The following is a 28000-nucleotide window of genomic DNA, read 5'->3' as shown; positions in this document are numbered from 1 at the left end:
GGGGGGTTCCCATCAACCTCTGCGCTCCTGCTGGGAAATGGGGAGGGGCCGCAGGCTGAAAAAGGGGAGGGGTCACGAGGGGGGGGTCCCAACCCCAAAGACCCTCCGAGGCCCCCCCTTTTTGCACCCCCCCTCCCCGTTGCTGCGCATGCCCGCCATCCTGATGGGGGCGGAGCTGGGCTCGCCGCGGGGGAGTGGCTTAGTTGTAGCCCCGCCCCTTTTGGGCGCGGTTGGGCGTGGCTTGAGCGTTTGTGGGCGTGTCTTGGGGCTGGTGGGCGTGGCCGGGCGGGGTTGTGGGCGTGGCCTGCGGGCGGATTATGTCAACCCCGCGGCAGCCGCAGCCCCGAGCGGGGAGCGGTGAGAGCAGGTAGGGGGAGCGGGGGGGGGGGGCATGGGGGCTGCGAGGCGGTTTTGGGGCCGTGTGTGGGGTGACGTGGGGCGGCTGCAATGGCCGGTGGAGGGAATGGGGTCTGGAAGGGTCTGGGGGCGCGAGGAAAGGGTTTGCGTGGGGAGCAGGCGAACTGGGGAGGGGTCTCCGTGGGGTTGTGGTGTGGTGGAGGCGGGTTTGTGTGGGGTCGGGGCGGAGGTGTGGGGTCTCTGTGGGGTTGGGATGGGGGAGAGGGGTCTGAGTGGGATGCGGGCTCAGGGAAGGGGATCTGTGGGGCTTGGGAGGGTGTGGGGAGGGGGCTCAATGGGGTCTGTGGAGACGGGGTGATGTGGGGAGGGGCCTCTGTGGGGCTGCAACTGAGGGGAAGGGGAGGGTTGGGGGCTGAAATGGGGCGGGAGGGGCTGCCGGGGGGGGTTTGTGGGGGTTTCCCGGGGTCTGCTGTGGAGTTCTAGAGGGGGGTCTGTGGGGATCCTATGGGGCTGAGTCCTATAGGGCCCCCGTGGGGCCAAAGCGCTCTGCTGGGGACTCTGTGGGGTCTTTATGGATGTGGGGAGGGGCTCTGTGGGATTCCTGAGGGGCCGGGGAGCTACGGTAGGGGCGGCGGGGGGGGCTCTATGGGTTCTGTAGGGGGCTGGGAGGTCTCTATGGGGTGTCTATGGTGCCGGGGAGGCTCTATGGGGTCTTTATGGGGCCGGAGGGTCTCTTTGGGGTCTTTATGCCATCCATCCCATCCCGCGTCCAACAGATGGGTGGGGCCGGCGGGGGGGCGGTGCCGGGGCGGTGGGGGGTCCTCGCGCTCGGGGGGTCCTTAACCCGTCCTGACAGCCCCCCCCCCGGCGCCGTCACCCCCGATCGCCCCTCACCGCGTAGTTGGGTCGCGGCCCCACCGCTCACCGCTTACATGGCGGGGGGGAAGGGAATCTGTGGGTCGGTCCCCGTTCATTTCCCTACAGGTGCCCCCCCCCCCTCGCTCCCCCCCCCCACCTGCAGCGCCTTTTTTTTTTTTGAGGAGTGGCTCCGCATACAATTTGGGGCGGCCCCGAAACCTCCAACCATTTAGGGAGGGGGGGGGGGGAGGCAGAGCTCCGATGCCCGCATCCCGCATCCGTTCCCCCCCTCCCCTCCCCCCCCCCTAAGGAATGCGGGGCCAACAACGGCCCCTTGTTCCCATGGGGCCGCCCCCGCTTCCGCCCCACACCCCGCACCGGGAGGGGGGGGTTTGGGGGCGTGGATCAATTTAGGGTTTTTTTTTTGGGGGGGGGGGGGGGGGGAATGGGGCGGGCGCTGTCCGTGGTGCTGAATTGGGGCGGTCGATGCGGGCGCTGTCCGTGGTGCTGAGTCGGGACGGGCGTTGCTGGCGCTGTCCGTGGCGCTTAATTGGGCGCTTAATTGGGGCGCTGTCCGTGGTGCTGGAATAGAGCGGCCGGTGGGGTGGCGGCGGCGGTCGCTGTCCGCGGTGCTGAATTGGGGCGCTGTCTGCGGTGCTGAAATGGAGATATCGGGAAATGGGGGGGTGGGGGGGGGTTTCCCTTCGGGCGTGTCCGTGATATCGCAATGGTTGGGGCGGGGGGGGGGATGTTAAGCGATGGCTCATATAGGAGTGAGGGGGATGGGCGGAGGGGGGGGGGGCGGACTTACGCACTCGGACGTCGGGTCCCGAGCCAAGGTGACAGGTTCCCCATTAGCGATCGCCATGGCAACGGGTGCATCCGCGGCGGGGGAGGGGGAGGCGGTGGAGACCACACAATGGAGCTTCGCGCGTGGGGGGGGGCTGCACTCGGGGGGTGTCCCCAAGTGAGGGGGGGTCCCCTGGTGGCCGCTGGGCCCCACGATGTCTCCTCCCCTCTGGGGAGGGTCCTCAGGTGCTACCGTGGGGGAATCCGGCCCTACACCTCCCCCCGAAATACATTTCTTGGGTCACTTTGGGGTGCCGTCCCCCTCCAGAAGTCACCCCCGTTCCCCCCAGGGCCGCGCAGCCGCCCGCTCCCGCCATGGCTCTGCCCCATGGGCTCGGCCTCCTCCTGCTCCTGTTGCTGGGGGGGCCTGGAGCCGCCATCACCATTCCCCCAGAGTGTGAGTGGGGCGGGGGGGCGGGGCTTGCACTTCTTCTGCACGAGGGTTTCTTGCACGCTCGCCCCCCCCCCCTCCCCTTCCCTTTGCACGGCCGCTCACGATGGCCCCGTGGCTTCACACGCCCGGGGATTGGGGGGGGCTCTTCTCAACACTGTCTTTCTCACCCCCCTTTGCATCCCGGGATGCAGATGGTGCACACGATTGTGAGTTTGGGAGGGGCCCGGGGGGGTCTAAGGGGCTGTGGGTGGCGCTGAGATCTTCAGGTGGGGGCCGGGGGGGTTGGAGGGGATCTCTGAGGTCACCAAGAGATTCCTGAGGGGATCCCCGAGGTCCCTGTGGGGTTTCTATGGGGTCCCTGTGGGGTCTCTGTGGTCCCTATGGGGTGTGGTCTATGGGAGTCCTTGTGGTGCCCAGGGGTGGGGGGCAGAATTCTGGGAGTCCTAAGAGGGTTCCTGAGGGTCCTGTGGGGTCCCACGGGTCCTACATGGTCCATGAGTTGGGTCTGGGCTCTATGGGTCCAGGGGTCGGGTCTGGCAGCCCCTATTCTCCCCCACATGGGTTCCCTATAGGGCCATCCCCGAGAAGTCCCGTGTCCCCACCTGACCCCCTCTCCCCCGCTGCCCCCCAGTCCTGCAACCCCCCGAGCTGACAGAGGAACCTCCAGAACAACTCGTGGTCTTCCCCAGCGATGACATCGTCCTCAAATGTGCAGCCACCGGGAACCCCCCCGTCCAGTGAGCGCCCCCCATATCCAACCCCCCCACCCTTCCCACACCCCGCCCCTCAACACCACCCCCATTCCCAGGTACCAATGGACCCGGGAGGATCAACCCTTCATCCCCGAGGAGCACGGGGGGGTCTCGGTGCTCCCCGGCTCGGGGACTTTGGTCATCAACGCCACGTTGGCCGGACGCCTCCAAGGTCGCTTCCGCTGCTTTGCCTCCAACGCCTTGGGCACCGCCGTGTCCCCCGAGGCCAACGTCATCGCCGAGAGTGAGCCACCCCCACAACCCCCCCGGGAACCCCCGGGATCCCCCCCAAATCCGTTGGGTTCCCTTCATTCCCCTTCTTGACCGACCCAAATCCATTGGGTTTCCCTCATCCCCTCTTGGCCAACCCAAATCCTTTGGGGTCTTTGAGGAACCCCAAATCCATTGGGTTCCCTTCCTCCCCTCTTGACCGACCCAAATCCTTTGGGCTTCCCTTCATCCAATATTGGCCAACCCCACATCTTTGGGATCCCTCTGCCCCCCCAATGCCGCTACCCCCCCATTGCTGCCCCACAGACACCCCTCAGTGGCCGAAGGAGAAGGTGACCCCGGTGGAGGTGGAGGAGGGGGACCCCGTGGTGCTGCCCTGCGACCCCCCTGAGAGTGCCGTGCCCCCCAAGATCTATTGGCTCAACAGCGGTGAGTGCCCCAACCCCACTGCGCCCCACTGAACCCCCTTGTGTCCCCCAACCCCATTGAACCCCCCCCAATCCCATTGCATCCCACTGAACCCCATGGCATCCCCTCAACTCCATTGAACCCCATTGCAACCCCCCAACCCCATTGCATCCCATTGAACCCCATTGAACTCCATTGCATCCCCCCAACCCCACTGCAGCCCCCCAACCCCACTGCATCCCACTGAACCCATGGCATCCCCTCAACCCCACTGAACCCCACTGCATCCCAATGAATCCCACTGCAGCCCCCCAACCCCACTGCATCCTACTGAACCCCCCTCCACCCCCAAGCCCCCACTCCTACTCCCCAACCCCACCCCCAAGCCCCATTTCCTCACCCCGCCGCCCCACAGGGTCCATGTATGATATGGGAGGGGGGGGCCTCTCCTTGGCCCCCCTCTCACCCCGACCCCGTTACACCCCACAGAGATCGTTCACATCACTCAGGACGAGCGGGTCTCAATGGGGCAGGATGGGAACCTTTACTTCTCCAACGCCTTGGTGGGCGACAGCCGCCCCGATTACATCTGCCACGCTCACTTCCTCGGGCCCAGAACCATCATCCAGAAGGAGCCCCTCGACCTCCGTGTGGCCCCCAGTGCGTGGGACCCCCCCCCAAAAAAAAAGGAACTCGACCCCCCCCCCCAAAAAACCCCATTGATGCCCCTTAGGATGGGCCCAACCCGTTGGAAATCCTATTTGAGAAGGGTCAAATATGAGGTTGAGCCCATTGTGGACCCCACCCTAAAATTGACCCCCCCTCAAAAAAAAGAAAGGACCCCCTCAAAGAATGGACCCTCCCTCAAAGAATTGACCCCCCCCCCAAAAAAAAAAACAACCAAAAACCCCATTGGTGCCCCATAGGATGGGCCCAACCCATTGGAAATCCCATTTGACAAGGGTCAAAAATGGGCACTCAGTGACCCCCTTGAGCTCCCCCCAAATAATGGACCCCCTCCAAAGAATGGACCCCCCCCCAATAAAAGGAACCGACCCCCCCAAAAAAAACCCCATTGCTGCCCCATAGGATGGGCCCAACCCGTTGGAAATCCCATTTGAGAAAGGTCAAAAATGGGGCTGACCCCAACGTGGACCCCTCCCCATTAAAGGACTCCACCCTAAAAGGACCCCCCGGCCCCAAAAGAATGCCCCCCCCCAAAAAAAATGAACCCTAAAAGAGGCACTGGGGTCTCAGGGGAGATTTGGGGGTCTTTGGGGGGGGGGTCTCTGAGTGGGGGGGGGGACCCTAAAAGAGGGTCTCTTGGGAGGGGCGGCCATAAATGGGACATCGGGATATCGGGGGGGGATTTGGGGGGGTCTGGTGGGAAGGGGGAGACCCTAAAAGGGGCATGAGGGTCTCAGGGGGGGGATTTGGGGGTCTTTGGGGGGGGGTTTTTGGGGGATGGACCCTAAAAGGGGTATTGGGGTCTCTTGGGGGGAGGGGGGCGCTCACCCTCCACCCCTCTGCATCTCATGGGCTGTAGGTGGGAGGGGGGGGGGGCGTCCTTTTGGGGGCTCTGGGGGTCTCTGTTGGATGGGGTTGGGGTCCCACCTGTGTGCCCCCCCCTCCCCCCCCAAACCCCCCAACCCAGGTAACGCGGTTCTGTCCCGCCGCCCCCGCCTGCTGCTGCCCCGCGACCCCCAAACCACCACCGTGGCCCTGAGGGGGGGGAGCGTCGTGTTGGAGTGCATCGCCGAGGGGCTGTGAGTGGGGGGGAGGGGGGGGTTTGGGGGGGGTTCTGGGGAGGGGGAGGGGGTGGGAGGGGGTCATGGGGGGGTCTTGGGGGGGGGTTGGGGGGGGAAATGGGGGAGGTTGGGGAGGATCGGGGGGGGTCCTGGGGAGGGGGGGGGGTGGGAGGGGATCGTGGGGGGGTCTTGGGGGGGGGGCGGGGTACAGGGAGGGATTTGGGGGGGGTCTCTATAGGAGGAGGGGCTCCGTAGGGTCTGTATAGAGCAGTGTAAGGGCTCTATGGGACTCTATAGGGGCTCCATAGGGTGCTACAGGGGGCTCTATGGGGGTCTATAGGGGCTCTATAGGTTCTGTATAAGGCCCTATAGGGCTCTGTAGAGGTTGGGCTCTATAGAGTCCATATAGGGGCTCTACAGGGAGTCTACAAGGGCTCCATAGGGCTCTATAGGGGTAGAGCTCTATAGTCTCTATAGGGGCTCTACAGAGTCAACAGGGGCTCCATAGGGCTCTATAAGGGCTCTATGAAGGTTCTATAGGGGTAGGGCCCTGTATGGGGCCCTATGGAGACGATATGAAGGATGGAGCTCTATAGGGTCCTATAGGAACTCTTTAAAAGCTCCACTGGACTCTATAGGGGTAGGGCTCTATAGGGGCTCTACTGGGATCCACGGGGCCTCCGCAGGGCTCCGTAGGGTCTGTATAGGGCTCTATAGGTGTCGCTGCCCCCCCCCCCCAGCCCCACCCCATGGGTCCGATGGCGGCGGCTGAACGGCCCCCTCCCCCCCCGGGCGGCGCTGGAGAACTTCAACAAAACGCTGCGGCTGTGGGGGGTGACGGAGAGCGACGACGGGGAATACGAATGCGTGGCTGAAAACGGGAGGGGGGAGGCCAGGGGGACACACAGCGTCACCGTGGAGGGTACGGGGGGGCTATGGGGGGGCTATGGGGGGGCTATGGGGTCTGCGGGGTCAATGGGGACGGGCTGGGGTCAGTGGGGTGGGATTGGGGTCAATGGAGTCAATGGAATGGGTTTGGGGTCAATGGGGTGGAATTGGGGTCAACGGGATGGGACTGGGGTCAATGGGGTCAATGGGGTCAATGGGGTCAATGAGGTGGGGTTGGGATGTGAGGCTGAGAACGGGAGGGGGGCGGCCACGGGGGACACACAGCGTCACCGTGGAGGGTATGGGGGGGCTATGGGGGGGCTTTGGGGTCTGCGGGGTCAATGGGGAGGGGCTGGGGTCAGTGGGGTGGGATTGGGGTCAATGGAGTCAATGGAATGGGTTTGGGGTCAATGGGCTGGAATTGGGGTCAATGGGGTGGAATTGGGGTCAATGGGGTCAATGGGGTCAATGGGGTCAATGGGGTCAATGAGGTGGGGTTGGGATGTGAGGCTGAGAACGGGAGGGGGGCGGCCATGGGGGACACACAGCGTCACCATGGAGGGTACGGGGGGGCTATGGGGGGGCTATGGGGTCTGCGGGGTCAATGGGGACGGGCTGGGGTCAGTGGGGTGGGATTGGGGTCAATGGGGTGGGATTGGGGTCAGTGGAGTCAATGGAATGGGTTTGGAGTCAATGGGGTGGGATTGGAGTCAGTGGGAAGGGAGTGGGGTGAATGGGGTGGGTTTGGGGTCAATGGGGTGGGGTTGGGATCAGTGGGAAGGGAGGGGGGTCAGTGGGGTGGAATTGGGGTCAATGGGGTCAATGGGGTGGGACTGGGGTCAATGGGGTCAATGAGGTGGGATTTGGGTCAGTGGGGTGGGGTTGGGGTGAATGGGGTGGGATTGGGGTCAGTGGGGTCAATGGGGTGGGACTGGGTTCAATGGGGTTTGATTGGGGTCAGTGGGGTCAAGGGGGTGGGGTTGGATTCAATGGGGTGGGATTAGGTTCAATGGGGTGGGGTTGGGTTCAATGGGGTGGGATTGGGGTCAGTGGGGTCAATGGGGTGGGATTGGGGTCAATGGGATGAGATTGGGGTCATTGGGGTGGGGTTGGATTCAATGGGTCGATGGGTTTGGGGTCAGTGGGGTGGGACTGGGGTCAGTGGGGTGGGATCGGGGTCAATGGGTGGGGGTCCCTGACCCACCCCCCCCACCCCACCCCATAGCCGCCCCATATTGGGTGCGGCGGCCGCAGAGCGGGGTTTTTGGTCCGGGGGAGACGGCGAAGCTGGACTGCGAGGTGGGGGGGAAACCCCGACCCCAAATCCAATGGAGCATCAATGGGGTCCCCATAGAAGGTGAGTCGGAGGCTTTGGGGTCTGCGGGGGAGGGGGTCGGATTTGGGGGTCCCTATGGGGGACATGGGGGGGGGGGGTTGGGGGTCCCTATGGGGGGAATTGGGGTCCTGCGGGGTGGGGGGGTTTATTGCCCTGGGGAGGGGGTTGGGTTTGGGGGTCCCTATGGGGGGGGGGGTTGGATTTGGGGTCCCTATGGAGGGGATTGGATTTGGGGGTCCCTATGGGGGGGGTTGGATTTGGGGGTCCGTATGGGGGGGTTGGATTTGGGGGTCCCTATGGGGGGGATTGGATTTGGGGTCCCTATGGAGGGGATTGGATTTGGGGTCCCTATGGGGGGGGGTTGGATTTGGGGGTCCGTATGGGGGGGTTGGATTTGGGGGTCCCTATGGGGGGGTTGGATTTGGGGTCCCTATGGGGGGGGTTGGATTTGGGGGTCCCTATGGGTGGGGGGGTTGGATTTGTGGTCCCTATGGGGGGGGTTTGGATTTGGTGGTCCCCCCAAATTTTATCCCATCCCCTTTCCCCCCCCACCCCCCATAGCGCTGCCGGGCTCGGAGCGGCGCTGGCCGCGGGGGGGCTCTTTGGTTCTGCCGGACCTGCGGCCCAACGACACCGCGGTGCTGCAGTGCGAGGCTCGGAACCGGCATGGCCGCCTGCTGGCCAACGCCTTCCTTCACGTCGTGGGTGCGTGGCTACCGAAAAATCCCCCCGGGCTACCGAACCCGCCCAGCCCCCCCGGGACGACGAACCCCCCCATCCCCCCCCCCCTTTGGGTCACCAAACGACCCCCTGAGCAACAAACCCCCACTCGAACCACAACCCCCCCCCCAATCCCCACTCCCGGGTCATCAAACTCCCCCCTCCATCCCCCCCGCCCCCTTTGGGCCACCAACCCCCCTCGCCGGACCACCCAATGCCCCCTCCCAGGCAACCGACCCCCTCCATCCCCCCCCCCGGGGCATCAAAGATGCCCATCCAACCCCCCCAAAGGCCACTAAATGCTCCCCCCCCCCGCCCCCGGGCAACCAACCCCCCCCATCTCAAAGGCCACCAACCCCCCCCCCCCGGACCACCAAATTCCCCCCCGGGAACCAAACCCTCCCATAGCAACCATCCCCATAGCAACCCCATAGCAACCGTCTCCATGGCAACCAATCCCCATAGCAACCACAACCGCATAGCAACCACATCCCATAGTAACCCCATAGTAACCCTATGGCAACCATCTCCATGGCAACCACCCCCACAGCAGTCACATGCCATAGCAACCCCATAGCAACCGTCTCCATGGCAACCAATCCCCATAGCAACCACAACCGCATAGCAACCACATCCCATAGTAACCCCATAGCAATCCCATAGCAACCGTCTCCATGGCAACCATCTCCACAGCAACCACATCCCATAGTAAACCCATAGCAACCGTCCCCATAGCAACCCCATACCAACCGTCTCCATGGCAACCATCTCCATAGCAACCACATCCCATAGTAACCCCATAGCAACCCCATAGCAACTCCATAGCAACCATCCCCATAGCAACCACATCCCATAGTAACCCCACAGCAACCCCATAGCAACTCCATAGCAACCATCCCCATATCAACCACATCCCATAGTAACCCCATAGCAACTCCATAGCAACCGTCCCCATAGCAACCACAACCCCACAGCAACCACATCCCATAGTGACCCCATAGCAACCGTCTCCATGGCAACCATCCCCATAGCAACGACCCCAGGCCGCCCCCCCCCATCTCCCCCCTCCCATCGCCATGGCAACGCCTCCTGCACCCCGTCTCCATAGCAACCAATCAGCGGCCGCCGTGGGGTCTCCATGGCAACGGTGCGGGGAGGTGGGGGGGGGTGGGAGCTCCCCGTTGCTATGGCAACGGGATGCTGAGTGCGGGGCAGGGAAGGGGGGGGGGGTGGATTTTAAGGGCCCTACGGGAGGATCGACGGGGGGGAGGGGAACGTGTGGGGCGGGGGGCGGTGGGGGGGGGTCCGCTGATTGCCCCCCCCCCTCCAAAAATTAGAACTTCCGGTGCGGGTGCTGACGGCGGACGGGCAGCTTTACCGAGTGGTGGAAAACCAAACGGCGCTTCTGCACTGCAGGGCGTTCGGGGCCCCCGCGCCCAACGTCGAGTGGTGGGAGCCCCCCCGAGACCCCCCCCCAATGTCCCCCCCCACCCCCCAATACCCCCCAATACCCCCAACCGCCCCCCCGCCAGCCCCCCAGCATCCCCCCATATGACCCCCCCCCATAGGACCCCCCCCACCCCGTCCTTTCCCCCCCCCGAAATACCTCTGACCCCCACCCCACTCCCCCGTTGCCCAACAGAAACCCCCCCCCAAAAGACCCCCAGGCCCCCCCAGCCCCCATTAATACCTTCAGATCCCCCCTTAAGACCCCCATAATCCCCCCTACATCCCCCCATAGCCCCCCCTTAAGACTCCCCCATACCCCCCCTCCCCCTTAAATCCCTGCAGGACAACCCTAGCCCCCATTACTACACTCAGACCCCCCTCCAGTTACCCCCCAGCCCCCCAAAACCCCCCCCATACCCCCCAACCCCCCCCACAGACCCCCCAACCCCCCCAAAAAGCTCCCCAATATCCCCCCAATATCCCCCCATACCCCCCCCCAGGACCCCCCCCATCCATCCAATACCCCCCCACATCCCCCATAAACCCCCCCATAGCCCCCAACCCCCCCCTCAAAACTCCCCAATATCCCCCCAATATCCCCCCATACCCCCCCCAAGACCCCCCCCATCCATCTGATACCCCCCACATCCCCCCTACCCCCCATAGCCCCCACCCCCCCACCCAAAACTCCCCAACATCCCCCCAAAAGCCCCCCCAGGACCCCCCCCATCCATCCGATACCCCCCTACATCCCCCATAAACCCCCCAACCCCCCCCCAACATCCACCCAAAAGCCCTCCAACCCCCCCAAACCCCCCCCATAGACCCTCCCCAAGCCCCCCAACACCCCCCCTTACAAAAATATCCCCCCCCCCCCCCCCCAGGCTGACCCCCTCTTTGGAGCCGGCCCTGCAGGACGACCGCTCCTTCGTGTTCACCAATGGGAGCCTCGGGCTGAGCGCCGTGCGGGGGGGGGACGGGGGGGTCTACAAATGTGTGGCCCGAAACGCCCACAGCAACGGCAGCATCACAGCCGTCCTGGAGGTCAGAGGTACCCGGACCCCCCCCCGAGAAAATTAGGGACCCCCCCCCTCATAAATAAGTGGGACCACCCCCCCAAAAACGGGACCCCATCCGTTCCCAATAGGGGACATCCGACGTGGGACCCCCCCCCCACTCCCAAAAATGGGACCCCCCCCCCAATAGGGGATACCAACAATACGGGACCCCCCCCTTCAAAATTAATGGGACCCCCCCCAAAATGTGACCCCCCCACTCCCAATAGGGGATATCCAATCTGGGACCCCCCCCCCCAATATGTGGGACCGCCCCCATAAATATATAGGGGACCCCCCCAAATATGGGGTACATCCAACATTGGCCCCCCCTCCCTAAAATGGGTGTCCCCCCCCCCCCACCCCCCACTCCCAATAGGGGACATCCGACGTGGGACCCCCCCCACAAATATGTGGGAAGCCCCCCCCAAAATGGGACCCCTCCCCTCCCAATAGGGGATACCGACAATATGGGACCCCCCCCCCTCAAAATTAATGGGACCCCCCCCCTCCCAAATAAGGGACGCCCCCTGTGTGGACCCCCCCCAAATAAGATGGGGCCCACTCAGTGCCCTCCTTTTCTACCCCCCCCCTTTGCCCCCCCACCCCCTTTTCCACCCCCATTTTGCCCCCCCCTTTTTGCCCCCCCTCCCCACCATTGCCCCCTACCCCCATTCTGCCCCCCCTTTTTCCCCCCCCATCCCCTCCCTTTTGCCCCCCCTGCCCCTTTTCTCCCCCCTCCCTCCCTTTTTGCCCCTCCCCCCCCGCAGCCCCCACCCGAATTTCGACCCCCCCCCGCAGCACCACGGCCAAGAAAGGTGAAACGGTGACCTTTCAATGCCGGGCGACCTTTGACCCCGCCGTGACCCCGGGGGAGCTGCGATGGCTGCGGGGGGGGCAGCCCCTGCCCGACGACCCCCGGTGGGGATCTGGGGGGTGGAGATGGGGGGGGAGGGGATGTGGGGGGAAGGGGGGGGATTTGGGGGATTTGGGGGGGGGAAGGGGAGGTGGGGGGGGGGCAGATGGGGGGATATTGGGGGATATGGGGGAGGTTGGGGGGGATTTGGGAGGGAGATGGGGGGTATATGGGGGATTATGGGGGATTATGGGGGGATATTGGGGGATATGGGGGGGATTATGGGGGGAATGGAGGGGATATTGGGGGATATAGGGGGGTATATGGGGGATATGGGGGGGAATATGGGGGGATATGGGGGATTATGGGGGATTATGGGGGGATATGGGGGATATGGGGGGAATATGGGGGGATATTGGGGGATATGGGGGGGTATATGGGGGGATATGGGGGAATATGGGGGGATATGGGGGATATGGGGGATATGGGGGGAATATGGGGGGGTATATGGGGGATATGGGGGGGATATGGGGGATTATGGGGGATTATGGGGGGAATGGAGGGGATATTGGGGGATATGGGGGATATGGGGGGTTGTGGGGGGATATGGGGAGATATGGGGGATATGGGGGGATATTGGGGGGATATTGGGGGGATATAGAGGGATTTGGGGGGTTGTGGGGGGTTATGGAGGGATATGGGAGATATGAGGGGAATATGGAGAGGGTTGGGGGCGTATATGGGGGAAACTGGGGATATGGGGGGATATTGGGGGATATGGGGGGATATGGGGCAGCCATGGGGCCGTTATGGGGCAGCCATGGGGCACAGCCCCTCTCGGCCGCCCCACAGATACTCGGTGACCGAGGAGTCGCTGACGGTGGCCAACGTGGATTATGGGGACGAGGGAACCTTTCAGTGCCGTGCATCGACCCCACTGGATGCAGCTGAGGCCGAGGCGCAGCTCAGAGTCGTGGGTGAGGAACCCCGCAGGGACCCCCCACAACCCCATATAACCCTCATAACCCCCCATAACCCCATACAACCCCATATAACCCCCCATAACCCCATACAACCCCATATAACCCCCATAATCCCCCAATACCCTCCATAGTGACCCCACAGCGACACCCAGTGGTCACACGGCGTAATTACATCCCATAACCCCTTCATATAACCCCATATAACCCCCATATGACACCACAGCGCCACCCTGCGGTCACACCCGGTCATTACACCCCATAGCCCCCATACAACCCCATAGATCCCATATAATTCCCCATATGATCCCCCATGTAACCAACCCCACGTAACCACCCCATAACCCTCCACAGAGACTTCACAACACCAACCCCCCCCCCCCCCCCGTGGTCACACCCCGTCATTACAACCCATAACCCCCCATCCAACCCCCCGGGACCCCTACCAACCCCACTGACCCCATTCTGCCCCACTTGTCCCATCGACCCCATTGACCCCACTGACCCCATAGGCCGCCCCGGCCCCATACGGGACCTCCAAGTGATGGAGAAGAACGAACACAGCGTGTACCTCAAATGGACCCCGGGGGACGACCATAACAGCCCCATAGAGAGTAGGGGGGTCTATGGGGTCCGGGGGGGTCTATGGGGGTCCTATGGGGGGTCCTATGAGGATTTGAGGTCTGCTGGGGATTTGGGGGGATCTATGGGGTCTGTTGGGGATTTGGGGGGGTCTGTGGGGGTCCTATGGGGGTCCCATGTGGATTTATGGAGATGTAGGGGGGTCTATGGGGTCCTATGGGGATTTGGGGGGTCTATGGGGGGGGTACAAGGATCCTATGGGGGCCTATGGGGTCTGGGGGAGTTTTATTGGGGTCCTATGGGGATTTGGGGGGGGATCTATGGGGTCTGTTGGGGATTTGGGGGGGTCTGTGGGGGTCCTATGGGGTCCTATGGGGGATCTATGGGGATTTGGGGGGGGGCTATGGGGGTTATGGGGGTCTACGGGGATTTAGGGGAGAGTCTATGGGGTCTGGGGGTCTCTATGGGGGGGTTCTATGGTGAGGGGGGGTCCTAAGGGGGGGGGGGGTCCAATGGGAGGGTCTATGCGGATTTGGGGAGGGGTCTATGGGGATTTGGGGGGGGGTCTATAGGGGGTTGGGGGGGGGTCTACGGTCGCCCTCCCCCCCCCTAATTACGGCCCCCCCCTTAATTAGAGTTCGTGGTGGAAGAGGAGGAGGGGATTTTCAGCGCCGGGCGCTTCGTGGAGCGGCTGACGGTGCCGGGGGAGCAGCCCTGGACCCCCCCCCTCCCCCTGTCCCCATACGGCCGCTTCCGCTTCCGGGTGGTCGCCGTCAACGCCTATGGGAGGGGGGAGCACAGCGCCCCCAGCGCCCCCATCGAGACCCCCCCCGCGGGTAAGGAAACCCCATAAACCCCATAAATCCCTCGGGGACCCCATACGGGCCCATAGGGATCCCCAGACCCCATAAGGACCCTTAGACCCCATAGAGACCCCACTGACCCCATAGGGACCCCATTGACCCCGTAGGAACCCCATAGACCCCATAAGGACCCTTAGACCCCATAGAGACCCCATTGACCCCATAGGGACCCCATAGACCCCATAGGGACCCATAGACACCATAGGGACCCCACTGACCCTATAGACCCCATAGGGACCCCATTGACCCCGTAGGGACCCCATAGACCCCATAGGGACCCCATTGACCCCATAGGAACCCGATAGACCTCATTGACCCCATAGGGACCCCATAGACCCCAACCCCCGACCCCATAGAGACCCCACTGACCCCATAGGGACCCCACTGACCCCACAAACGATGTCCCCCCCCTCCCCCTCGTCCTCCCCACACATTTTGGGGGGGGGGGATTCGGTTATGGGTTTTTTTTTTATGGGGTGGGGGTGCATCTGACCCTATTTGTGACCCCAAAGCTCCTGAACGGAACCCGGCGGGGGTCCGCGGGGAGGGGAACGAGACCGGGAACCTCGTGATCACGTGGGAGGTACGGGGGGTTATGGGGTCGGGGGTTTTATGGGGTTGGGGGGGTTCTATGGGGTGGGGGGGAGGTCGTGTAAAGTGGGCGTGTTGTGGGGTTGGGGTCTATGGGGTGAGGGGAGGGGTTATAGGGTGGGGGTCTTATGGGGGGGTTATGGGGTGGGGGTCTTATAGGGGGGGTTATGGGGCGGGGGTCCTATGGGGGGGTTATGGGGCAGGGGGGGTTATGGGGTGGGGGTCTTAAAGGGGGGTTATGGGGTGGGGGTCTTATAGGGGGGTTATGGGGCGGGGGTCCTGTAGGGGGGGTTTATGGGATGGGGTGGGGGTCCTATAGGGGGGTTTGGGGCCGGGGGCTTATAGGGTGGGGGTCTGTGGGGTGGGGGGGTCTATGGGGGTTCCTATAGGGTGGGGGTTTTTGGGGAGGGTCCATAGGGTGGGGGGCCTTTAGGGGGGTTCTATGGGGTGGGGGATCCTTAGGGGCGATTCTATAGGGTGGGGGTCTTTAGGGGGGGTTTTATAGGGTGGGGGGGCCTTTAGGGGGGGGGCCTATAGGGTGGGGGTCTTTAGGGGGGGTTTTATAGGGTGGGGGGCCTTTGGGGGGGGCCTATAGGGTGGGGGTCTTTAGGGGGGGTTCTATGGGGTGGGGGGTCTTTTGGGGGGTCTTATAGGGTAGGGGGCCTTTAGGGGGGGTTTTATAGGGTGGGGGGCCTTTAGGTGGTGGCCTATAGGATGGGGGTCTTTAGGGGGGGTTTTATGGGGTGGGGGTCTTTTGGGGGGGTTCTATGGGGTGGGGGGTCTTTCGGGGGGGTCTTATAGGGTGGGGGGCCTTTAGGGGGGGTTTTATGGGGTGGGGGGTCCTTAGGGGGTGTCCTATGGGATGCGGTCCTACAGGGCGGGTCTGGGGTTTATCTGGGGGGGGGGGGGGGGGGGAGGGGTCGACCCCCCCCTCACCCCCCCCCCATTTTTTTTTAGCCCCTCCCCCCCCAGGCCTGGAACGCCCCCTGGGTTCGGTACCGCGTTCAATGGCGGCCATTGGAGGAGGGGGGCGGCGGGCTCCCCCCCCCGGGGGGCTTCCCGTGGTCCGAACGCAGCGCCGAAGCCCCCCCCGTGGTGGTGGGGGGGCTCCCCCCCTTCAGCCCCTTCCAGATCCGGGTGCAGGCGGTGAACGGAGCCGGGAAGGGACCCGAAGCGACCCCCGAATTGGGGCACAGCGGGGAGGACCGTGAGTGGGGGGGGGGGGGCTTCAGTGGGGGGGGGGTCGTTACGGGGAGGGGGGAGGGGGAGGGGGGGTCGTTATGGCGGAGGGGGGGGTCAGTGGGGGGGGTCGTTATGGGGGAAGGTGAGTGGGGAGGGGGCCGTGAGTGGGGGGGGGGCTTCAGTGGAGGGGGGGGGTCGTTATGGGGGGGGAGGGGGGGGTCGTTATGGGGGAGGGGGGTGTCAGTGGGGGGGGGTCGTTATGGGGGAGGGGTCATGGGAGGGGTCCTTTGGAGGACCGTGGGGGGGGTCCTTATGGGGGGGGGGAGGGGGGAAGAAAGATGCTGAGATGGGGGGGGGGGAGGAGGGGAATCATTACGGGACACCCCCCCCCCCAACCCCCCAAATTCGGGCTCCATCGTTTACTGGAGATACATTTTGAAGTCGGGGGGGGGGGGGGCAGGGGGAGGGGGGGGGGTCACTGTTTTTTTTGGGGGGGGGGGTCTGACCCGTGCCCCCCCCCCCCTCCCCCGCAGTGCCGTTGGTTTACCCTGAGAACGTGGGGGTGGAGCTGCTGAACAGCAGCACCGTTCGGGTGCGATGGACTTTGGGGGGGGGGCCCAAAGAGCTGCGGGGGCGTCTGAGGGGCTTCCGGGTAAGGGGGGGTCTGGGGGGGGGCTCTATGGGGGTCGGGGGGGGGGGGGCTATGGAGGAATTATGGGGGTCCGGGGGGGGCGTCCTATGGGGTTGTGGGGGGGGGATCTGGGGGGGGAGGGGGTCTATGGGGGGCTGGGGGGGGGGTTATTGGGGGTTTGGGGGGGTCGTGGGGGGGCTATGGGGGTCTGGGGTGTCCTATGGGGCTGGGGGGGGTTATGGGGGTGTGGGGGGGTTATGGGGGGGCTTTATGGGCGTTGGGGGGGGGTCATGGGGGGGCTATGGGGGGTCTGGGGTGTCCTGTGGGGCTGGAGGGGGGGTTATGGGGGGGTCTATGGCGGTCCTATATGGGGTATGGGGGGGTTATTGGGGGTTGGGGGGGGTCGTGGGGGGGCTATGGGGGTCTGGGGTGTCCTATGGGGCTGGGGGGGGTTATGGGGGGGGTCTATGAGGGTGTGGGGGTGTCGGGGGGGGGCTTTATGGGGGTCTGGGTTGTCCTACGGGGCTGGGGGGGGGTTATGGGGGGTCTGGGGGAATTATGGGGGTCCAGGGGGGGTCCAATGGGGTTGTGCGGGGGGATCTGGGGGGGGGTGGGGGGGGGTTAAGGGGAGGTTATGGGGGGGTGGGTGGGGGTCATGGGGGGTTATGGGGGTTGGGGGGGGTCATGGGGGGGCTATGGGGGGTCTGGGGTGTTCTGTGGGGCTGGAGGGGGGGTTATGGGGGGGTCTATGGGGGATTATGGGGGTCTGGGGGAATTATGGAGGTGCGGGGGGGGTCCTATGGGGTCCGGGGGGGGGGGGGGGGCTGAGGGTGGGATGTGGGGGTGGGTCATGGGGGGGCTATGGGGGGTCTGGGGTGTCCTATGGGGCTGAAGGGGGGGATATGGGGGGGGTCTATGGGGGTGTGGGGGGGCTATGGGGGGGTTATGGGGGTCCGGGGGGGGGTCCTATGGGGTTGGGGGGGGGAGCTGAGGGTGGGATGTGTGTGTGGGGGGGGTTCTGACAGCCCCTAATTTTGGGGTCCCCCCCCCCCCAATTTGCAGGTGCTGTACTGGCGTTTGGGATGGGTGGGGGAGCGCAGCCGGCGCCAAGCTCCCCCCCCCCCCGACCCTCCCCAATCTGAAGACCCCCCCCCATTATTTCCCCCCGTGGTTTTGACGGTGGGGGGGGACGTCCGGGGGGCTTTGCTGCTGGGGCTTCGGCCTTGGAGCCGTTATCAGCTCAGGGTGGTGGTCTTCAATGGGAGGGGGGACGGCCCCCCCAGCGAGCCCATCGCCTTCGAGACCCCCGAGGGAGGTGAGAGACCCCCCCCCAAAATCAGAACCCCCCCCCCCCCGGAATGGAAACCCCCCCCCACTCCTATTAAACCCCCCCCCAAAATGGGACCCCCACTCTTTAACCGGATCCCTCACCCAATGGGACCCCCCTATTGAGACCCCCTCCCCCCCAATATGACCCCCCCCACCCAAAATGGGACCCCCACCCCCCAAATGAACCCCTCCTCCATTGGGACCCCCCCACTCCAATGGGACCCCTGCCCCAATGGGACCCCTGCCCCCAATTGGACCCCCACTCCCCAAAAATCAGAACCCACCCCTTAATTGCCCCCCCCCCCACACACATCTATTGGGACCCCAGCCCCAAAATGACCCCCTGAAGACCCCCCAAGCCCCCCCAAATGCCCTCTGAGACCCCCAACCCCCCCCCAGGGACCCCCCTATCTGCCTTATAGACCCCTACAGCCCCCCCAGATTCCTCTCAGGACCCCCAAATCCCCCCATATCCACACTGGGACCCCCAACCCCCCCCCAGGACCCTCAAATCCCCCCCAGGACCCCCATATCTACCTTAGGGACCCCCCAGACCCCCTCAAATCCCCCTTGATACCCCCAAACCCCCCCCATGGACCCCCCATATCTGCCTTATAAACCCCACAAACCCCCCCCAGGACCCCCAAAACCCCTCTGGGACCCTCAAATCCCCCAAATATCTGCCTTATAAACCCCCCCAGATCTCCCCTGTGACCCCCAAACCCCCCCAGGACCTCCAAATCCCCCCTGGGACCCCCAACCCCCCCCATGGACCCCCCATATCTGCCTTATAAACCCCCCAATCCCCCTCCAGGATCCCTAAATCCCCCAAATATCTGCCTTATAAACCCCCCAACCCCCCCCCCAGATCCCCCCTGTGACCCCCAAACCCCCCCCAGGACCCCCAAATCCCCCCTGGGACCCCCAACCCCCCCCCAAAGAACCCCCATATCTGCCTTATAAACCCCCCAACCCCCCCCCCCAGGACCCCCAAATCCCCCCAAATATCTGCCTTATAAACCCCCCAACCCCCCCCAGATCCCCCCTGGGACCCCCAACCCCCCCCAAAGAACCCCCATGTCTGCCTTATAAACCCCCCAACCCCCCCCCCAGGACCCCCAAATCCCCCCAAATATCTGCCTTATAAACCCCCCAACCCCCCCCCAGATCCCCCCTGTGACCCCCAAACCCCCCCCAGGACCCCTAAATCCCCCAAATATCTGCCTTATAAACCCCCCAACCCCCCCCCCAGATCTCCCCTGTGACCCCCAAACCCCCCCCAGGACCCCCAAATGCCCCCTGGATCCCCAACCCCCCCCCAAAGAACCCCCATATCTGCCTTATAAACCCCCCAACCCCCCCCCAGGACCCACAAATCCCCCCAAATATCTGCCTTATAAACACACCAAACCCCCCCTGTGAGCCCCAAACCCCCCCCAGGACCCCAAAATCCCCCCTGTGACCCCCACCTCTGCTTTAGGGTCCCCCCCCCATCCCCCCTCCCCCAATCCCAACCCCACCCCAAAGCCCCCCCTCTCCTCCCCCAACCCCCTCCCCGCTTCCGTTGACCTCTGACCTTTTTTTTTTTTTGTCGCCGTTGACCTCTGCTGACCTCTAACCTTTGCCCCCCCTCCCCAAAAAAAAAAAAAGTTCCCGGCCCCCCCGAGGAGCTCCGCGTGGAGCGGCTGGCCGACACGGCGCTGGCCGTCCATTGGAAACGGCCCCGGCATTTAAACGGCGCCCTGACCGGATACGTGCTGAGATACCAGCAGGGTGAGGGGGGGGGGCGGGGGGGGGGAGGGGGGAGGAGCATTTGGTGGGGGGTGGGGGGGGATGGGGTGGGGGGTAGAGGGGCTGGGAGGGAGGATGGGGGGGGTGGGGGGGCATAGGGGGGCTGTTGGTGGAGCACTGGGGGGGCTTTGGGGGGTGATGGGGGGGCATGAGAGGATATGGGGGGGCTTTGGGGGGGTGGGGGGGAGGAATAGAGGGGCTGGGGGGGCATGGGGGGGAATGGAGGGGGATGGGGTTGGGGGTAGAGGGGCTGGGAGGGTGGATGGGGGGGTGGGGGGTTATTGGGGGGCTGTTGGTGGAGCACTGGGGGGGCCTGGGGGGGCTTTGGGGGGTGATGGGGGGGCATGGGAGGATATGGGGGGGGCTGGGGGGGCTGGGGTGGGGGGTAGAGGGGCTGGGAGGGAGGATAGGGGGGCTGGGGGGGCTGTTGGTGGGGCACTGGGGGGGCTGGGGGGGCTGGGATGGGGGGTAGAGGGGCTGGGAGGGAGGATGGGGGGCCTGGGGGGTTATTGGGGGGCTGTTGGTGGAGCATTGGGGGGGCTGGGGGTCTTTGAGGGGTGATGGGGGGGGCATGGGAGGATATGGGGGGGGATGGAGGGGCTGGGGTGGGGGGTAGAAGGGCTAGGAGGGAGGATAGGGGGGCTGGGGGGGCTGTTGGTGGGGCACTGGGGGGGCTGGGGGGGCTTTGGGGGGTGATGGGGGGCATGGGAGGATATGGGGGGGCTTTGGGGGGGTGGGGTGGAGGAATAGAGGGGCTGGGGGGGCGTGGGGGGGAATGGAGGGCAATGGGGTGGGGGGTAGAGGGGCTGGAAGGGAGGATGGGGGGGTGGGGGGTTATTGGGGGGCTGTTGATGGAGCACTGGGGGGGCTGGGGGGGCTTTGGGGGGTGATGGGGGGGCATGGGTGGGCTGGGGGGGGCTGGGGGGAGGAATAGAGGGGCTGGGAGGGAGGATGGGGGGGCACTGGGGGGGCTGGGGAGGGGGCCTGGAAGGGGCTTTGGGGGGCATTGGGAGTGATGGGGGGGGGGCTTTGGGGGGGCACTGAGCCATACTGGGCCATACTGGGCCATACTGGGGGGAGCTGGAGGGGCTGGGGGGGGGGGCTGGGTCCTACTGGGCCATATTGGGGGCACTGGAGGGGGAGCTTAGGGGGATACTGGGCTCTACTGGGAGCACTGGGGGGGGGGGGGTTGCGGGGGGGTCAATGGGGGTAGGACTGAGCCATACTGGGCCATACTGGGAGCACTGGGGGGGGGGTGGGGGTTACCTGGAGGGGGGGGGCTTTGGGTGCTTATGGGGTCCGGGCTCTCTATGGGATTTTTTTCTTGGGGGGGGGGGGGGGGGTCGTCACGTGATCCTCCTCCCCCCCCCCCCCCGCAGTGGAGCCGTCGCTCGGCCCCCCCCACGAGGCTCCGTACCCCCCCGGGACGCTCAACGTGACTTTGAAGGGGCTGAACGCGCGCTCCCGGTACCGCCTGGAGATCAGCGCGAGCACGCGCGTCGGGACCGGCCCCGCCCTGCAGGGGGTGGGGAGCACGAAACCGGAACCGGGTAATTGGGGGGGGGGTACTGGTTATACTGGGAGGGGATGGGGAGGGGATGGGCCATACTGGGAGGGACTGGGAGGGGATATGGGGGGGGAATGGGAGGGGCTGGTTATACTGGGAGGGACTGGGAGGGGATATGGGGGGGAATGGGGGAGACTGGGAGTGGGGAGTGGGGGGGACTGGTTATACTGGGAGGGACTGGGAGGGGCTGGGGGGGGATGGGGGGTCATACTGGGGGGATGGGGGGGTAATGGGGAAGGCTGGGAGGGGGGAATGGGGGGAACTGGTTTTATTGGGAGGGACTGGGAGGGGATATGGGGGGGAATGGGAGGGGCTGGTTATACTGGGAGGGATTGGGAGGGGATGGGGGGGGACTGGTTATACTGGGAGGGGATGGGGGGGGGATGGGGGAAACTGGGAGGGCCTGGGGGCGGGGGGGCATTGGGAGGGAATCTCCCATATGGGTGACATGGAGGGGGGGGTCCTAATGGCGATGCCCCCCCATAACCCCCCCCATAACCCCCCGAAGCTGCCCCCAAACCACCCCAACTCCTGCCCCCACCCCAGACCCCCTCCCAAGGGTCCCAATCGCGGTGCCCCCCCCCCCCAAAAAAAATAGAGGGCTGAAGGATCAACGGGGCCGCCCCATACGAGTGTATGGGGGGGGGTCCCAACGGTGGTGCCCCCCCCTCAGCCCTCCCCGCCTTGGAGCGCGTTTTGGTGTCGGAGGTGGGCGAGGATTTCACGGTGCTGCTGTGGAGTTTGGTGCAGCCCCAGGAGGACGACGTGGAGTTCGAGGTCCAGTTCATGAATAAAAGCAGTAAGGAGTGAGGGGGGGGGGCAGCGGGGGGGGAGGGGGGGAATTGGGGGGGGGGGGCGGTGGTTGTGAATGGGGGGCGGTGGGGATGAATGAGGGGGGAGGTGGGGGGGGTGAATGGAGGGCAATGGGGGTGAATGGGAGGGTGGGGGGGGAGTGGGGGGCAACGTTTGTGAATGGGGGGAGTGGGGGGGGGATGGGGGGAGGATGGGGGGGTGGGGGTCGATGGTTGTGAATGGGGGGTGGTGGGGGTGAATGGGGAGGGAGGTGGGGCAGAATGGGGGGCAATGGTTGTGAATGGGGAGAGTGAGGGGGGTGGGGGGAGGTGGGGTTGAATTGGGGGGGGGTGGGGGGGTGAATGGGGGGCGGTGGGGGGGGGATGGGGGGGTGGGGGTCGATGGTTGTGAATGGGGGGCAATGGGGAGGAAGATGGGGGGGATGGGGGGGGAGTGGGGTTGAATGGGGGGGAGGTGGGGGGGTCAATAGGGGGGCAATGGTTGTGAATGGGGGGGAGCGGGTATGAATGGAGGGCATGGAATGAGGGGGATCGTTGTGAATGGGGGGGGGCATTGGGTGTGAATGGGGGGCTGCTGGTTGTGAATGGGGGGCACTGGTTGTGAATGGGGGCTGCTGGTTGTGAATGGGGGGCACTGGGGGGCACTGAATGGGGGGCTGCTGATTATGAATGGGGGCAATGGTTATGAATGGGGGGCACTGTGGGGCACTGAATGGGTGTTGCTGGTTGTGAATGGAGTTCGGGGGCGCAGCGGGGCTGTGTGTGTGTGTGGGGGGGGGGTTGGGTGTCACAGTCTGTGCCCCCCCCTCCCCCCCCTCCCCCGTAGCGGACGAGCCTTGGCGCACTTCGGGCCGCACCAACTCCTCCTTAAGGCGGTACCGCCTGGAGGGGCTGCGGCCCGGCACCGCCTACCGAGTCCAATTCGTGGGCCGGAACCGATCCGGGGAGAACGTGGCCTTTTGGGAAAGCGAAGTGCAAACCAACGGCACCGGTGAGGGAATCCCCCCCCGGGACCCCTCCAGGACCCCCTTAGGATCCCCCCCAGGGACCCTCCTGGGACCCCCAGCCCCCTGAGACCCCCCAGGACCCCCCCCGGGACCCCCACCCCTCTTGAACCCCCCCCCCCCTCCCTGGAATCCCCCCCATGACCCCCATCCCCCTGGAACCCCCCCCCCCCCCCCTTTGGGACCCCCCAGTAATGCTGCGGGGTCCCTTGAAACCCCATTGGTTGTACTCCAGAGGGGAGCCCTGAAACTGCTCTGTGGGAATGGGGGGGGGGGGTCCCTTGAAACCCCCCCCCCTCGTACAATGAAGGGGAGCCTTGAAACCACTCATTGACGTTTCGGGGTCCTTTGAAACCGCTATTGTACAATGAAGGGGAGCCTTGAAACCACCTCTTTGGGGTCCCTCGAAACCACCGCTGTGCAATGAAGGGGAGCCTTGAAACCGCCTGCTGACATTTTGGGGGGGTCCTTTGGAACCCCCCTCACTGGACAGCGAAGGGGAGCCTTGAAACCGCCTACTGACGTTTGGGGTCGCTTGAAACTCCCATTGTACAATGAAGGGGAGCCTTGAAACTGCCCAGTTGTACAATAAAGGGGAGCCTTGAAACCGCCCATTGACGCTTGGGGTCGTTTGAAACTCCCATTGTACAATAAAGGGGAGACTTGAAACTGCCCATTGATGTTTTCAGTCCTCCAACCCCCCCCCCCCCTTTTTCCCTTTTGAGGGGACCCCCAACGCTCCCCCCCCTCATTTGGGGTCCCCAAACCCCTTTCTTCTCTCAGATCCCTCTTAAAGCCCCCATTCCCCCTCCCCAAAGCCCCCTCCCAGAACCCCCCACCCCCTTTTTTCCCCCTCTCTGTGCCCTTTTGGGGGTGCAATGGGGGTCCATAAGGCTGTGCCCCCCGCCCCCCCCTCCCAACTTCAATCTCCCCCCACCCAACCCCCATTTTCTCCCTCTCTGCACTTTTGGGGGCTGCTGACCCCCTCCACCCCCACTTCAGGCCCCCCCAACCCCTTTTTTTCCCCTTCTCTGCCCTTTTTGGGGTGCAGTGGGGGTCCATAAGACCGTAACCCCCTTCCCAACTTCAGCCCCCCCCCAGCTCCCCCCCTGTCTTTTAGGGGGCTGCTGTGTGGGTCCGTACGGCTGTGCCCCCTTTCTCCCCCTCTCTGCCCTTTTGGGGGTGCAGTGGGGGTCTGTAAGGCCGTGCCCCCCTCCCAACCCCCCCAAACTTCAACCCCTCCCCCCATATTTCCCCCCCTCCCCCCCCCCAGTGGTGCGCAGCCTGGCAGGGGGTTTCGCCACCCAAGGTTGGTTTATCGGCTTCGTCAGCGCCGTGGTTCTCCTCCTCCTCCTCCTCCTCATCCTCTGCTTCATCAAACGCAGCAAGGGGGGCAAGTATTCGGGTGAGCCCCCCCCCCCGGTCCCCCCCCCTCGTAAAATCTGCCTCCCCCTACTCCAACAAAGCTCCACAGGGGGCAGCATGAAGGATTCAGAGGGTTCCACAAGGCTGAAAGGATGGGGGGGGGGGGGTCCTTATGAACGGAGAGGGTTCCCTGGGGGGGGGAGAGTATAGGGGGGGGGGGTTGAGATTTGGGGGGGGGGGGGGGTTGAGGGGTGGGGGAGGGCTTGGGGGGGGGGTCTGCATGGTTTCAAGGGGCTTGGCATGGATTTTGGGGAGGGGGGGGTCCAGGGAAGGAGTCTGATGTTTGGGGGTACAGTTGGGGGGGGGGGTCCTGGCAGGTGGGGGGGTTCTTATTTAACAGGGGGGGGGGGTTGGCCCTTGGGAGTGATGGAGGGTCTGATTTGGGTGGGGGTCTGCATGGTTTCAAAGGGGTTTGCATGGATTTTTTTTGGGGGGGGGGCAGGGAGGGGGTCTGAGATTTCGGGGGGGGGGGGTGCTGTGGGGGGGTCCTTAATACTGTTCCCCCCTCCCCCCCCCAGTGAAGGACAAGGAGGACACACAGGTGGATTCTGAAGCTCGGCCCATGAAGGATGAGACCTTCGGGGAGTACAGGTGAGGGGCGGGGCCTGTCGCGGGGGCGGGGCTTATTGGAGGGGCGTGGCCTATTTTAGGGCGTGGCTAATTTAGGGGTGGGGCCTATTTAGGGGCGTGGTCTGTTGGGGGGGCGTGGTCTATATTGTGTTGGAAGGGGGGTGGGGCTTGCTGCTGCTGCACTTCCTCCTTGCTAATTGCCCCCCATGTCATTAATTGCCCCCCACCCCCACTAATTGTCCCACCTCCCGAGTGGGCGTGGCTTCCTCCCGACCCCGCCCCCTCTCGCTTTGGCCCCGCCCCCTTTGCTGATGCTTCTGTCTGCTCCCAATGCTGCCGTAGGTCGTTGGAGAGGTAAGGGGGGCAACGGGGGGCGGTGGGGGGCAGTGGGGGGGTACTGGGGGGGACACTGGGAGGCAGTGGGGGACATTGGGGGCCAATGAGGGGCATTAGGGGTGTTGGGGAGTGTTGGGAGGCAATGGGGGGCATTGTGAGGACCATGGGAGGCACTGGGGGCAGTGGGGAGGCAATGGGGGGCATTGGGGGGCAATGGGGGGCAATGAGGGGCACTGGAAGGTAATGGGGGGTATTGGGAGGCAATGGGGGGTCTTGGGGGGCAATGAGGGGTGTTGGGGGGTGTTGGGAGGACATTGTGGGGATGATGGGAGGCATTGGGAGGCAATGGGGGGCATTGGGGGGCAACGGGGGGCAGTGAGGGGCACTGGAAGGTAATGGGGGGTATTGGGAGGCAATGGGGGGTCTTGGGGGGCAATGGAGGATGTTGGGGAGGCAATGGGGGGCATTGGGGGTGTTGGGGGGTATTAGGGGGCATTGGGGGGCAATGGGGGGCAGTGGGGAGTGTTGTGGGGTGTTAGGAGGGAATGGGGGGTGTTGGGGGGCAATGGGGGGCATTGGGGGGGCAAGCTTAACCGTAATGAGAACCGTAACGATAACGATGACCATAATGATGATAATCGTAACGATGGCCATAAAAACATCCACAATTATAACGATAATAACGAAGATAACCATAACCACAACCACAACAATGACCCCCCCCTGCCCCCGAATTTCCCCACACAGCGAAGCAGAAGAGAAAGGTTCAGCTTCCGGTTCCGGCGCCGGTTCTGGTGTTGGTTCTCCGGGTCGGGGTCCGTGCGCAGCAGGCAGTGAGGACAGCCTGGCGGGGTACGGGGGCAGCGGAGACGTGCAGTTCAACGAGGATGGATCCTTTATCGGTCAATATCGAGGACCAGGAGCGGGACCAGGCAGCTCCGGACCTGCCAGCCCTTGTGCTGGACCCCCCCTGGATTAAATGGGGGGAGTAATGGGGGTGGGGGGGAACCCATAGGGGGAGCCCTATAGGGGTGGGAGATGTAGGGGATCCGCCGTGGCCATGGGGGGGATCTGGGCCATGGGATCCATAGAGGATCCAACTTGGGGGCAAAGGGGGCCGTATGGGGGTGGGACCCTCTATGGGGGTGTCCATATAGGGGTGGGACCCGTAGGGGTCCAACTTGGGGAGGAGGGGGGGTCCATATGGGGGTGGGACTCATAGGGGTCCAACTTGGGGAGGAGGGGGGTCCATATGGGGGTGGGACCCTCTATGGGGGTGTCCATATGGGGGTGGGACCCGTCGGGGTCCAACTTGGGGAGGATGGGGGTCCATATGGGGGGGGGACCCATAGGGGCTCCCCATGGTTATGGAGGGGGGGGGGGGGGTCCATATGGTGGTTGGAGCCATAAAGGTTCCACCACTGGGGAGGAGGGGGGTCCATATGGGGGTGGGACCCTCTATGGGGGTTTCCATGTGGGGGTGGGACCCGTAGGGGTTCCCCATGGTCATGGGGAGGGGTCTATATGATGTAGGATACATGGGGGGGGGGGGGTCCATATTGTGGTGGGACACAGAGGGAATCCAAATGGGGGGGGGGTGGGGGGGTTATATGGGGTTGGGAGCCACGGGGGATCAAACCTGGGGGGGAAAGGGGTCCATATGGGGGTGGGACACCCTATGGGGGGGTCCGTATGGGGGTGGGACCCATAGGGGCTCCCCATGGCCATGGGGGGGGTTATATGGGGTTGGGAGCCATGGGGGATCCAACCTGGGGGGGAGGGGGTCCATATGGGGTGGGACTCATATGGGGGGAGATATGGGGAGGGGGGGGGTGTCTGTAGGGATTGGGGGTTTCCTGGTGGTATGGAGGTCTGGAGACCCCCCCCCAAAATAAAGGGGGTGGCCCCATAGCAGAAGGAGCACCCCAATTGGAAAGGGACGCCCATGAAAAGGGGGGGGGGGGGGGCAGCCCCATAAGAAAGAACGACCCCCTCCATAATAAAGGCTGACCCCCCCCCCAATAAAGGGTGATCCTCATAATAATGGGCGACCCTCCCCCCCCCCCCCCCCGTAATAAACTGTGGCTCCCCCAAAATAAAGGTTCACCCCCATAATAAAGGATGACCCCCCCATGGCAAAGGGGCCCCCACCCCCATACCCCCCCCCTCCCCACTCCTCCCCCCCCACGACAAAGGGACCACCCCCCTCCCCCACCCCCCAACCCCCTTCACTGCCAAAAGAGGGGGGGGGGACACGCATACACTTAAGTGCCCCCACCCTAAAATTTGGGGGGGGGGATTGGAGGGAGGGCGGGAAACCCCTCAACGGATTCAGCCAAAAATTAAAGCCCCCCCCCCCCCCCCCCCACTAAAAATCGGGGGGGCTCCGCAGACCAAATTGGGGGTGCGTCCTCCCCCCAACCCCCCCCCCATTAT

At 64.5% G+C, this 28000-nt stretch overlaps 1 protein-coding gene across 5 annotated transcripts; it reads left to right on the top strand.

Annotated features, from left to right (window-relative positions):
- The first annotated feature begins 259 nt into the window (after positions 1 to 259).
- Positions 260 to 26892, top strand: L1CAM (L1 cell adhesion molecule). Of its 5 annotated transcripts, XM_090126513.1 has the most exons (29): positions 260 to 367; positions 2355 to 2461; positions 2650 to 2664; positions 3090 to 3195; positions 3267 to 3454; positions 3748 to 3870; positions 4339 to 4509; positions 5504 to 5615; positions 6338 to 6519; positions 7711 to 7842; positions 8383 to 8526; positions 9879 to 9990; positions 10875 to 11041; positions 11816 to 11966; positions 12754 to 12878; positions 13394 to 13495; positions 14099 to 14299; positions 14839 to 14909; positions 15875 to 16124; positions 16633 to 16751; positions 17793 to 18045; positions 19710 to 19832; positions 21230 to 21400; positions 22091 to 22216; positions 23056 to 23220; positions 24507 to 24638; positions 25177 to 25249; positions 25571 to 25582; positions 26312 to 26892. In XM_090126513.1, the coding sequence occupies exons 1-29, from the start codon at positions 318 to 320 to the stop codon at positions 26541 to 26543; spliced, it is 3915 nt and encodes a 1304-aa protein (XP_089982639.1). In that variant the 5' UTR covers positions 260 to 317; the 3' UTR covers positions 26544 to 26892. The 5 variants fall into 5 exon arrangements, with proteins under 5 accessions (XP_089982639.1, XP_089982641.1, XP_089982640.1 ...); XM_090126515.1 differs by lacking the exon at positions 2650 to 2664; XM_090126514.1 differs by lacking the exon at positions 25571 to 25582 and having other exon boundaries at positions 26312 to 26891.
- The last annotated feature ends 1108 nt before the right edge of the window (positions 26893 to 28000 follow it).

The sequence above is a fragment of the Phasianus colchicus genome, chromosome 29, assembly GCF_987193195.1.
Source record: "Phasianus colchicus chromosome 29, bPhaCol1.hap1.1, whole genome shotgun sequence".
Lineage (NCBI taxonomy): Eukaryota > Metazoa > Chordata > Aves > Galliformes > Phasianidae > Phasianus > Phasianus colchicus.
The sequence above is the reverse complement of the archived record's forward strand: the minus strand, read 5'-3'. Positions and strand labels throughout refer to the sequence as shown.